The 13,216-nt window shown below is 48.0% G+C and overlaps 1 protein-coding gene across 1 annotated transcript; it reads right to left on the bottom strand.

Annotated features, from left to right (window-relative positions):
* Positions 1-5,173: 5,173 nt before the first annotated feature.
* KRT18 (keratin 18) lies at positions 5,174-8,972 on the bottom strand. The gene is made up of 7 exons (XM_054590759.1): positions 8,463-8,972; positions 7,624-7,706; positions 7,167-7,323; positions 6,457-6,621; positions 6,228-6,353; positions 5,701-5,924; positions 5,174-5,347 (listed from the first exon to the last, which is right to left on the bottom strand). Exons 1-7 carry the CDS (start codon positions 8,877-8,879, stop codon positions 5,227-5,229), a joined length of 1,293 nt encoding a protein of 430 aa, XP_054446734.1. The 5' UTR covers positions 8,880-8,972; the 3' UTR covers positions 5,174-5,226.
* Positions 8,973-13,216: the final 4,244 nt, after the last annotated feature.

Below are 13,216 nucleotides of genomic sequence, written 5' to 3' on the forward strand. Positions count from 1 at the left end.
AAGAAGTAATAATCACATCAACAATAGATAATGACTGAAGAATTTCAGTTAAATAATACATTTAGATAAAGTCAGGTTTTTCTCTTAATAGCCTAGGGGGTATATTTTCAAAGCAATACTGGGGAGTGGATTTCACATCTCATTATCTTAGCAGTAACTGTTATTCTCATTTTCTGGTGATGAAAATTTAACCTCTAGTACTATAATAGGATCTACAATAAATGTAAAAATTGGTGTAATGTTGGAGTGAATCAACCAGAAATTAATCATTTGCAAACCATGTCTCATTTATATATCAGTGCAAGTTTGAAATGAAACTGTTTGCTACAACTAGCTTTTGCTGTAGCACACATACCACCTAACCTGTTTGAAATAAAAATTTTTTCTTATTTGCATGATTTATCTTTGAGTAGCTCTAGGCTGGAAAGAGTTGTTATACATGTAAAAATTTGTGTGAAGACAGAAGTTCTTGAAGATCAGCTTCCCTTAGCCAAAATTTCATGTTGCTTTATCTTTGCAACTTTGAGTGAAGAGAAATTAATAAGTTCTACTAAAAGTATCCTTTAAAGCATGCAAACAAAAACAAAAGCAGAAATACCTCTCTTACCAGTGTATTATCAGTGTCTCAGTGAGGGAATATCCCCTACGGCCTCTTGGACAAATTATTTAGGGGCAAGTGAGTGAATCGTACGTGATAAATTTGCTTCAACATTTCCCCCTCCCTAATTCTTTGGATTCCTTCCTCTGAATCATGCAGTCAGATTTCTGGTAACTCAGCTTCATTTATTGGGCACCATTACTGAGTCCAGGTTTTAGCCAGTCAATGAAAGAAAGAGATAAAATCAATCCAAATCTTTGGGACCAGCACACTGAGTTTGGAGTCACTGAACCTGTATAAATAAACCTGTATCAATATATTTAGCCCAACCTAAAACTGTATTTCTTCCTTTTTGGTTTAGCACCCTTAGGATCCAACCCATACACATTCCTCAAGTTTGTGTCTATACAAACTAGCAAAATCTTTTGGTTTGTGTGTCTTCTCTAGAGTCAGATTTTGTACTTGCCCCCCTACTTAATGCACCTGAGGCATCCACTGCACGTTTTAACTACCTTGGGTGAGGCCCTTACAGTCTTCATGTAAGACAGCTTGGGTCTGACTCTCAACCTTGCCTGTCTACTGACACCATGTAGCAGCCCCTTTAAGATTTTCTGGGAGCCTGGGATCCCCACCCCAGAACAATTGAATAAGAATCCCTGGAGATAGGTTGTGGGCCTTGGTATTGTTCGTAAAACTCCTGCTGACTTGAACTGCAGCCAGGGCTGAAAACCCCTGGGTTAAGTTATAAAAATGGAAGACAGAGCTTTGGACTGGAAATCTGGGGATGCAGTTTCCTGCTTTAAGCTTCTAGCACAGTGGAAGTCACATGATCTCTTTGAATCTCAGTGCCTACCTCCAAGCCAGAGCCAGTAATACCCACTGCCCTGCATACCTCACAGGATTGTAATGAGGATCAAATACATAAGCGCCCTGGGAACTGTGGGACATTGTCTGATGAAGGGATAGTTATGTCAGGTGCGTCGTCTCAGGTTTCTCCAATCAGCCTGACTCAGCCGCAAGCCCCGCTCAGGCTCTGCCAGGGACTTTCTGCTTCCCTCTCAGTTGGGCCCCCATCCCATCACCTTTGCTGAGGTCAGTCTAATCTTGGGCCTGCCTGCCCCCTGCCCCACATCTGGTGGCTGAGCCATCATCAGTTTTCCTTTTGGGGGCCCCGATGAAGGCTGGATTCCTCCTGACTAAATTACAGTGATGGCCAGCCAGGCCGGAGCAGCCCTTTGGGGGCGCTCATCAGACCTCTCAGGCACCTGTGTGTCTCAGCCAACACATTCCATATTATACCTACACACTTGGAAAAGAGAAGGGCGGACAAGGCAGGAAAACTACTTGGAATGTTTTCCTAAAACAAATCTCAGAAAGAAAAGCTCAATCATCTTCCCAAAAGACTCATCTCCTGTAGATTCCTGTGAAGATTGTGGGGCGGGGTGGAGGAAATACGGATTGGAGAGAGAACAGAAGCAAGGGAGGCAGGTGAATGTTATGTTTTCAGAAAAGTGAGCAACACTTCAGCAGGGCACCTTGCTTTCAGGTAGAATGTTTTGCTCTGGTATTACAATCCAGGTACCCAGAGGCTGCAGGGGTCCCTTTCCCACAGAAGCTCCCAGATAACCTCTTATGTAACACGTGTTCAGACCTTACTCAGGAAGGGCGGCTCTTGCTCTGCGCACTTTGCAGGCCCTCCTGACCCATCTTCTTTCGGGGCCCTACAGTGATGAAGATTCCCACCCGGTTCCTCCGGGGGCTTCTCCCCTGCTCACAGGGGCTGCCTGTCCTGGTGTGGTCCTGTGGGCCTCACACAGTCTTTAGCTTTTCTCCACCAAGGACCCCCATATTGTTAGAGATTGCAAAGTAAATACACTGTATTTCTTTTTTAAAATATATACATATATATTTTTTAATTCTCACCTGAGGACATGGCCATTGATTCTAAAGTGAAGGGAAGGGAAAGAGAAAGAGGGAGACAAACATCAGTGTGAGAGAGAAACATTGATCAGTTGCCTCTCATATGTGCCTGGAAAACTGAGTTTTCCATTTCAGTCAAAGATTTATTACCTTGGATCATTGTGTATCCCTATTTTACTTTCCTGCTTCTCCCCACTAACCTCTTTGCTTTCTCTGTGCTGGGCTATACCACTCATCACCTGCTAGCATGCTATATTACTCTTATCGTTTATTATCTGTCTCTTGTCACCAGAATATAAGCTTCATGAGGAGAGGGATTTTGTCTGCTTTGTTCACTGATGTATCCCTATTGCCTAGAAGAGTGGCTGCTATAGAGTAGGTCCTCAGTAAATATTTGCTGAAAGACAGTCAAAACGCACATACTTTTGACCATTAGACCGTGAGCTCCATGAGGTAGGGACAATATCGGTATTGGTTACCACATGCACACTAGGTGACTGGCACAGAGCCTGGTACAAAACAGATACTTCATAAATATTTGTTAATATGGTAGGTCAGCATACTATTTCTAGGAACTTATCCTGTATGCTCACGTAGCACACCTATTAATCACAAATATTAATTGCATATTAATTAACATTAATTGCAGCATTTTTGCTAAACTAAAACTACTGAAGACCAAGATATCCATCACTAGAAGACCTGGGTTGAGCACATTTGTACTCCACACACAGGTGCAAGGCAGCAGTTAGAAAGAGAAATGAGGCGTATGATGTACAGGAGATTACGAGCCTCTTCCCCACCAAATTTTGGTTGCTGAGACCTGAGAGAAAATTATTCTGAGGGTCTTTCTAAAATAACGACCCTCACATCATTCCTATACAGATACAATAATGAGTTTTATATAAAATGATGTCGTGTTTTGTATGATGTCTCTCAGACTAGATGGATGACAAATTACCAAGGCAAGGGTCAAAAAAGACCTAGATATCACTTGTCAAATTGGTCTGGTGACCATGAATGGACATCAATAGATCAAGGTTTTGATTTCTGGAAAGAATTTGGAACATAGTAATTATTCTTTATTACAGATTGAGAGATTTGTGTGACACAAACATTCAACTGGACAATGGGTAGGAAAAAAGTCATTAAAAATGTCGCCAAAACAGGAGAGGTGACAGAATGCATAATCACGATTCTGTGCTTTCCCCCAAATATTGGATTAATAATTTCCTTTTGGTAAATGGCATATAATATCATATAGCTTCCAAATGAAGGTAGAAGAGACACCAAATTTATTCATTTGGGTTTGAAAAAAAAGGTAGGTCTATATGTACTCTTTCAGAAAGGTGTCCAAGATATATTGTGATACGAAGAAAGCAGCGTTTAAGAAATCAAGGTGCAGAACAGTATGCAGAAATATAAAGGAAAATGTCTTTGTGTATGTCTAGTTTAAGAAACTATTTTACAATGGTTACCTCTGGGGAGTGGGATGAAAAGTATTTAATCTTATTTCCTTATCTCCTTTTGGATTTTGTGCATTATTTTTTATATATTTTAATTTAAAAAGATAAATGATCATCCCAATCAAAACCTATGAAGTTTTAGATATCTATTTTTTTCTCTAATAGATGACTCTTCCAATGGAAAGCAGAGTTGTGACATTTCATTTAGCTTTAAGGTGATTTTTATTACCTAAGTGGGTACTTACTTAGGGGCACCCCCTATCTAGAAAGGGGCCACTGGAATATTCTTTCACCTACAACAATCACATTTACTCCAGTTCTAGCCAGACCTCTACTGCGATAAGTCATATCCCAACTGAGTGAGGAAGAACATATGGGGACCGTAGGTTTGGGGGCTGAATGTGAGAGGGCTAGGGGGAGCCCTGGTCACTGTGGCTCATTTGATTGAAGCATCTCCCCATCCCATGAACTGAAAGGTCTCGGGCTTGATTCCTGGTCAGGGCACATGACTAGGTTGCAAGTTTGCCTTCAGCTGGGGCACATATGGGATTGATGTTTCTCTCTCACATCGATGTTTCCCCCCTATATCAACATTTCTCTCTCTCCCTTCTCTTCTTTCTAAAATCAATAAGCACATCCTAGGTGAGGATTAAAAAGAAAAAGATGCAGGGGGAGAAGCTGTGGGTAGGAAGCAACAGGATGGATGTTTCTCTCTCCCTCTGATGTTTCTCTCTCACATCAATGTTTCTCTCTCTCTCTTCCTCCCTTCTTTTCTTTCTAAAATCAATAAGCATGTCCTAGGTGGGGATTAAAAAAGAAAAAGGGTGTAGGGGGAGAGGCTGTGGGTAGGAAGCACTGGGCAGTGGGTCAAGGATGAAGAGTGGCAGGGGTGGGGAGAGCAAGTTGTTTCCTCTGGTCAAGCCTTTTTCATTCTTTTGCCCTTTGCCCCAAAGCTAAGATTACACAATTCTATTGTAGTTTTCCCTTGCTATCCTTGACCATTTCCCTCCTGTTTCTCTGAGAAGGTTTCCAAGAACCCAGACCTTTCCTTTGCCCACTCCCCCACCTACATAAAATCCCTGGGGTCAGAGGTGATTCCTGCTTCATCAGAGATAAGACTGTTGGAAAAGGGGATTTGCACAATATGAAAATAGCCAATGAAGATGCAAAGGAACGTTTAATGAACTCTGAACTTTTTATTGGCATCCTGCCTTGCCAAGGGATGCCCCACTTTTGCTGCCTTTAATGCCTCAAAACTTTGGTGTCGTTGACCTCAGACACCACTTTGCCGTCCACAATCTTGCGGGTCGTGGTCTTTTGGATGGTTTCTAAGGAGTGGCTCTTGTCCAGGGCGTCAAAAAGACTGTAACAGAAGACCAAATCACAGTTATAAACAGACCCACAGAGAAGGGAGACGAGGAAAGTGGGGGAAAAAACGCCTATCCCTGCACCTTCATCTCCAAATTCCCCTTGGCCACTCCCTCCATAAAAGAGAAACCCAAGGCCAAATTCCATTTGTATTCTAAATACTGCTAGGGGCAATACTTAGTTCATTCTCTTCTCTAGGAGAGAACCTCTGTAACTGCTACTCCCCTGGAGACAGAGGGACACTCACAAGCACTAGCTCGGTGTTTTAGTGGGGCTTTCAAAAGCTCAGGATTTGGGGAGAACTGATATCTTGGCCCTAGTTTGTGTTGGTAGGAGAGCCCCACTTACCTGAAGTCCTCCCCTTTTTCCAGTAGGTGGCGGTAGGTGGCAATCTCAGCCTCCAGCTTGACCTTGATGTTCAGCAGGGCCTCATACTCCTGGGCTTGGCGCTGTCCTTCTGCCCGGATCTGGGTCAGCTCTGCCTCCAGGTGCAGCAGGATCCCATTGAGTTGTTCCATCTGCATAGCATAGCGCATCTCCACCTCCCTCAGGCTGTTCTCCAAACTGACCTTCTGCAGGGAGCACAGGGCAAAGGGTCTGGTGAACCTTGAGGTACAGTGGAGGGAGAGTTGACAACTTCCTGCATAGCAGTTCAGAACTCAGGACTTCACTCTTTGCAACTTTTTTAAGCAACTACTTTGTGCCAGCTTCTAGGGTAGGGAGGTAGGAGCAGTGGGAAATACAGAGTAACAACTCTCTCTGAGCAAAAGGAATTCATAAAGAAAGAGGTAGGATTTGGGCTGAGACAGGATGCATCTGAGGCAGACAGAGGTCAAGGGGCCAGGAGCTGGGGCAGCTGAGATGAGGGCTCTTACTAGATTTCTCATTGAGTCCAGGTCAATCTCCAAGGACTGGACCGTACGTCTCAGCTCTGTGAGTGTCGTCTCAGCAGCACCTATCTCAGCAGTCTGTGTGGTGACCACTGTGGTGCTCTCTTCAATCTGCAGGAGATATCATACTCAGGTCTCTCCTTCTCTGTCTGCCTCCCTCCCACCCCCCTGGGCCTCTGTGCCCAGCAGGTGCCCATATTTTCCCCTCTTGTACCTGTTGGGACCAGTACTTGTCTAGCTCCTCTCGGTTCTTCCGAGCCAGCTCTTCATACTGGGCCCGGAGTTCCGCCATGATTTTGCCCAGGTCCTGAGATTTGGGGGCATCCAACTCCACGGTCAACCCAGAGTTGGCAATCTGGTTTTGTAGACCATTTACTTCCTGAAGGAGAGAGGGGGAAAAAGTGAGGAGGGGCTCAGGGTTGAGCTCTAGGAAAGCTCTTCAGCTGTGCCTGCTTCTTCCAGGCCTACCGGATCAGTTGGAGAAGAGAACAGGGAATTCTCGACTTTGCACTTTTGGCTTTTTTCTCCGGGTGGGTAAAATGCAACCCACTTACTGCCCACGTCTGTCCCTCGCAAGTGATTTTTCTCTCCTCACTTCACCCTCTCCCTCTACCTACCCTCCTTTCACAAACCTGCTCTTTATACCTTCTTCCGGGAAGCCCTGGCAGCTCCACCTGCTCTCACTCCTCCATCACCCCTCACTTCTGGCGCTGGCTGCTTCTACATTTGTCCTCATCTCATTCTCTCACCCATGGCCTCTTGACTTCATCACATTGTTAAGATATTTTACCCACTGAAGATGGCGACAGTCTGACTAAGAGCCCAGGCTGGTAGTTTAAACTTTCCTGCAAGACTACTTGCAGGTAGCCTGCTCCATCATTCCCCCAGACTTGTCTTGGCCCCTGGTTCCTGGCCCCTGCTTGCCTCCTCATGGTTCTTCTTCATGAAGAGCAGCTCCTCCTTGAGAGTCTCGATCTCTGTCTCCAGCTGCATGCGAGTGATATTGGTGTCATCAATGACCTTTCGGAGCCCATTGATGTCATTCTCCACAGACTGGCGCATGGCCAGCTCTGTCTCATACCTGTGGGAGTGGAGGTGATCAGATCTAGAACCTTTTTCAACTCATGCCACCTAAGAGCAGCACTGTGCCCACTGCAAACAGAAGCTGAGCCAGGACTCTGATGGTAATCCTCTGAGCGCTATTCTTGGCACTAAGTATTCTTAAGCTGGGTTGCGTGAATGAATAAATTGACTGAGTCTCTCATCCACCCAGCTCCACCCACAGTTGAACAAGATCCCACTGTGAGCCCCTGGCTGACCTAGCTCATGAATCAGAACATTCGTAGCCCCACCCCTAGCTCCCTAGTCCCCCCAGCCTTACTTGACTCTGAAGTCATCAGCAGCAAGACGGGCATTGTCAATCTGCAGAACGATGCGGGCATTGTCCACAGAATGTGCAAAGATCTGAGGATTGGTAAGAAAGATTGCTCCGTGAATGGGAAGTCAATGATAGGATGGGCTCAGTGTGTAAAGGTATTATATGTCTCAGGGAAAACATTCTTGTCCCAGGAATAACCAGAGGCTGTCCACTTCTACCTGTGCCCCTCACACTGCTCCCTCCCTCCTTCCCTGAAGTCTCAAATCCATGGGCTCCCACCAGAGTCCTGCTGCGCCTCCTCTGGGGCCTCTGCTGGCTGGCCTGCTGGAAGAGAGCAGCTACTATACGGGTCCTCTCCCTCTCGCCTTCTCCTGGCATTTTTTTCCTTGGGCACCTGCTCACCTCCCCATCCCCCACTCCCCAGGTAGGCCTCCAGTTTACTCTTAGTATGACTCAGCCTTAACCACATCCGCTTAACCCTGCAAATGTCCCCACTTGGCCAGAAGCCTGTGTCTGGGTCCTCTTTATGGGCCTTGGTCTCACCTCCTTCGATGCTGTTCATTTCCCAAGCTCTGGCCTCCCCTTCCCACTATCTCCAGGGAAAGGACCCACCGATGCTGTCCCCACCTTTGGGGGCCCAATGGGTAGGGGTAAGTACAGAAATCCAGGGCATTCCTAACACCCTTCCTGAACAGGAGGCGGAGTGGAGAGACAAAGTGGGGGAAGGAGTCAATATGCACTATCTTATAAAAATTCTTATCCTTGGGAGAGGGGGAGGAAGGGGTCCTGAGCGGAGGGCAAACTGGGCTGGGAGTTGGGCTCTTCCCTCCATGGCCCCTTACCTGAGCTCTCAGGTCCTCGATGGTCTTGAAATAATGCCCCCAGTCTTTGACCTGGGGTCCCTTCTTCTCTAGGTGTTCCCGGATTTTGATCTCCAGTCTCCGATTATCAGCCTCTAGGCTTCTCACCCTCTCCAGGTAGGAGGCCAAGCGGTCATTCAGGCATTGCATGGTCTCCTTCTCGCTCTGGATGCCCCCTATGCCCACCAGACCCCCCGCCATCCCTGCAGCCAGGCCTCCGGATCCCCAGCCGCCCCGCACGCTGGTGGAGCGGGACACCGAGATCCGGGAGCCCGAGCCCCCGGCGCCTGCATAGACGCTGGCCGCGCTGCTGACCGGCCGGACCCGGTGGCTGGCCGACTGCACGGAGCCCAGGGTCCGGTAGCTCGTGGAGAAGCTGGAGCGTGTGCTGAAGCTCATGCTGTTTAGGGAGGAAGGCGAGAAGCCAACACGCAGGAGGAAGGCGACTAGCGGAGACTCAGGTTGAAGCTGCAGTGAGTGCCAAGTCCGCGACTCAAGTTATAGGGCTGAGGGAGGAGGTGGGGACCCGTCGGGCAGGCCCCGCCCCCGTCCCCGGTGTCGCAGCGCGCGAGCTACAGGTGGACTGCTGCCGGGGACACAGCGGCCTACGTTTCAGACCCTGCCTCCTCCCTCTCAGCAAACCCTGCCAAGGTCACCCGCGACCCCCTAGAAAGGGGGTAACTAACCTAGAAGGACAAGGGCAGAAGGTGGTGTTGGCCCTGTCTGCTGTGATTTCAAGGGCAGGAAATGACGTTATTATACTCCTCCCTAGGTAGAGGAGGTGCTGGCCGGTTGAGAATTTGGGGGGAATGAAAGAGTGGAGTGGGGTGTGAGTCTTCATAGCTATTCTCAGCCTGCAGCCCAAGTCTCAATGCTTAGGGGATCTTGGGGGGATCTTGGAGCACCCAGATTCCTGAACAAGAAAAGGTAGGGTCTGGAGAAGAGGAAGAGAGATTAAATCTTGAGCCTCAAATCTGTTGGTTTACACATTTGACCCCCAGCACACTTGGGTCCCAAACAAGCCCACGGGAATGTGTTCACTAGCACACACTCCTGCCTGTATCATACATGTGTATGTCACTCACCAAATATGTTCAGGCTCCTGAAGGCACACTCACTCCCTGAACCCACTGACATGGGAAGCCTGGCTCTTCCACAGAATATACTTTGTGATTGGAACAGGACACACAGAACATCTGCGCTTCTGGACATCTGTGAATCAGCCTTGACTACACCCTTGGGTAAACAAATAGTTTCTGAGCACTTACCATTTCACAAATAGTTACTGGATACCTACTGTGCATCAGGCCCTGTTCTAGTTGCTGGGAGAACAGCAGTGATAACAGAGACCAAACTCCCTCACGGAGGTTGTAATGTGTCCCCCATGGAATGTGGCCCAAGGGGACAAACATGCACACCTAGAAACAGTCTAGCTCAGACTCAGCCCTGATGGCCAGGCCCCCTTGCTAGGACTTTTCTGCTGGGCCCCTCCTTCCTTCGCCTCTCCTCAAAAGGCTCTCTGGAGCCCAAGCCTGTCCCCAGGGGCTGCTTCCTTAGGAAGCTTAGGTCAGGATATGGGTGAATAGGATGGGGAGAGGGAAGTTCTCACTGTTCCCTGTACCCCTGAACCTGAATGGTCACTTCCCCTTGAATGAACTGGGGAAATCCCGAGGTACTGGGTCTTCAAGTCTGTCACCACCTGGATCTTGTTTGTCCGGCAGAGCCTGGCATTCCACACTTGTCTGTGCTCTTTGCTCTGGAGTGCAACTATTGATTCTTACTGAGCTGCCAGCTGGACCGAAGAGGTGGGAACAGGCGGGAGAGGAGGCCTGGGAAAAGAAAGGGGCCTGGGAGTAGCCAGGCCAGGGAGGAAGGGCGTCTCAGATGTGGGAGTTTGGCCCTGGATTGTCCCAAGACTTCCACCTTCTAGTGGGGAAAGCCCATTGTACTCAACAGCAGGTGGCCAGGGGCAGGGGTGGGTGAGAGCCGCGGGCCCAGGAGGGTAGGGACTGCTGAAGCTGAAAAAGGCAAATGTGATGCAAAATAGCCTGCAAATGAATGCTCACTTATTTTACAGGGAAGTTTTCTGGGAGATTAGAGGTGCTACCCAGTCAAAGGGATTTCTCCTACTGTCACCCTCACAGTTCCCGCCGGGTTCCAGAATTGTGTGTTGTGCAGAACTGCACAATAAAGTATATAGACCAAACACGTGATGGGTTGCCTTTGCTGTTTTTGCTGTTGAAGTCAGTCAGTTTGGGTACTTTGCTAGCTGCATGACCTTGGGGAGGTCACTTAACTGATATCAGTTTCGTCACCTGTAAAAGGGGGACTAATAAAGCCTGTTCAGTCAGTCTATCTCCTTGGGTGGCAGTGGATGTAAATGTTAATTACCACTCACTCATTCATTAAACAAATATTAATTACTTATTGCAGAGTAAGTCTCCAAGACATCCAGGAGGACAGAGGTGGGAGGCAGGATCAATTTAACGGTAAAGATGGCTCAACGATGTAGGTAAGGGCTCTCTCTACGTCACTGAAAACCCCTGGGGGATTTTGAATTCCACTGGGGATCAAGCCCAGATTCCAGGATTCTTATCCAAGGTCTTTTGCAGGTCCTTTTCTGATCCCTCCCCCACTCCAGATGCTCAGGACCTTTAGGGGTCTGTGGAGGCTCAGTCCAGGGGCAGGAGGGGGAAAGCTGCCAAACAGGTCTTATCTCCTGTAGCTGATGTCAGTGGCCACATTCCTGATCTCTTGCAGCATGGGGCAAATACCAACCTCGGTTCCGGCACCAACCTGTCCTTTTCTATCACTTCCAGATTCCTCTGTGGTTCAGGGCCTTTTTACCTTGTCCGAGAGCCTTTAGAAGAGCTGGGGAGGGAGCATTAGGGAGGAGTTTCTGTCCCCAGATCCCCATCACTGGGGCTCTCAGAGTAGGGGGTGTGAGGCAAGCTGAAAGAGGGGGGGGGCAATTGGGAGGCTGGTCCTGGGAGGAGGTAGAGAGAGGGCCCCTGGCCAGAAGTTTCCAGAACAAAGTCAAAGGCACTTAGATACAGAGACCCAGCAGAGGAGAGACCTGGAGAGGGGGAAGGTGGTTCTCCCGTTCCCATCCTGCCCCCACATTCTGTGTCCTGCCGGAGGGACAGTGGGGAACCTGAGAGGCAGGTTTAACTACTGAATAAACTCAGAGATGATCCTGATAAAGGTGGGTCAGCTCATTCCTTCCCCCTCCCCACATTCTCTCTGAGGTGGCAGGAGCCAGCGTTCCTGTGGAAACTAGATGGTGGGAGATTAGAGGATTAGGCAGGATCATGAGGTCTGGAGTCCTTCAGGCTTTGCTTTATCATTTAGACTGGAAATTTCTTGCTCACCTCTGAGGAGAATAGTTTAGAATAGCAACTGAGCTAAGGGGTGAAGGGGGGTTTAGAGTCCAAACAGGAAGGGGCTTATTCCCACTCTCTTCTCCAAAGGTGTGTTGAAAGGAGTGAGAGGTCCCTAAATTGGGGAGGGTTGGAGGCAGCAAGGTGGGTGACAGGACGGCCTGAGAGGCTCCCTCCAGCACCCCTCAGTGGACCTCCACTGAGGGGGCCTCCCACAGGAGGACCCTAAGGGCCACTGGGAACGATTTTGATTTAAACAGTAATGAAGAGAGGGTACAGGGTGAGACTAGGGGACCAACAGTACGGTTAGGTGAGCTGTGGAGGCAGGTGAGATGATGCGGGTTGGGGGCAGGACCCAGTCTGAACCTCTCAAGACTGGGAATTTCTCAGGAGGTGCTCCTGCCTCCTGCCGCATTTGGAGGCCCTGGGCAGGCCAGTCCAATGTTGAGTTGGGGAGGGGTTCTGTGGGCTCAGGCCAGGCTGGAAGTGTCAAAGAAGGCTGTGGCACTTTTATGTATTGGGTTGTCCAAAAAGTTCTTTTGATTTTTTCCGTAAGATGACTCCAGGAGCATTTAGTTGTCTTTAACTTCATTCGAAACAATTTTCTTAGATTGTATGGTGACAGCTGTCACATCAGCCTGCACTGAAAAAAACCAAACGTTAAAGTTGGTGAATTTTTGTGTAGCCATCTTAATATTGAAGATGGAAGAAAATATGCAACCTTTCAGCATATTAAGCTTTATTTCAAGAAGGGTAAAAATACAACTGAAACACCAGAAAAGATTTGGACAGTGTATGGGGAAGGTAATATGACTGATTGAGTGGGTCAAAAGTGGTTTACAAAGTTTCCTGCTGGAGGTTTCTCCCTGGACAATTCTCCATAGTCGGTTAGACCAGTTAAAGTTGACAGTGATTAAATTGACACATTAATTGAGAACAGTCAACATTATATCATGTGGGATATAGTTGACATACTCAAAATATCCAAATCAATAAAATTATTGGTAAAAATGAAAAATGTGTCTTTTAGTTTATAGAAAAAACTAAACAGACTTTTTGGCCAAGCCAATACTTGCTTTTAGTTGGGTTTGCCCTCAAGGGGTTATTGTTCAGGGACAAAGGAAGAAAAGACGAGTGTGAGGAGCACAGGGCTGCCCAGGATTTTCAGCGCTAAAGCCTGGAGCGGATTCCTGGGAATCTGGCTCTCCTCGGAGCCCCCTCTTCTCCCCTGGGACCCCCTGCAGCCTTCTCTGGCAAAGCCCACTCTTGCCCAGCAGGGGCAACCTCTCCTAATCTTCCGACCTCTTCCCCTTCTGACCCTTGTCCTCTTGGTCTTTCCTCAGGTATAGCCCTCTC

This window comes from Pteronotus mesoamericanus, unplaced genomic scaffold, assembly GCF_021234165.1.
Source record: "Pteronotus mesoamericanus isolate MK-2021 breed Mesoamerican mustached bat unplaced genomic scaffold, CSHL_Meso_final scaffold_21, whole genome shotgun sequence".
Classification (NCBI taxonomy): domain Eukaryota; kingdom Metazoa; phylum Chordata; class Mammalia; order Chiroptera; family Mormoopidae; genus Pteronotus; species Pteronotus mesoamericanus.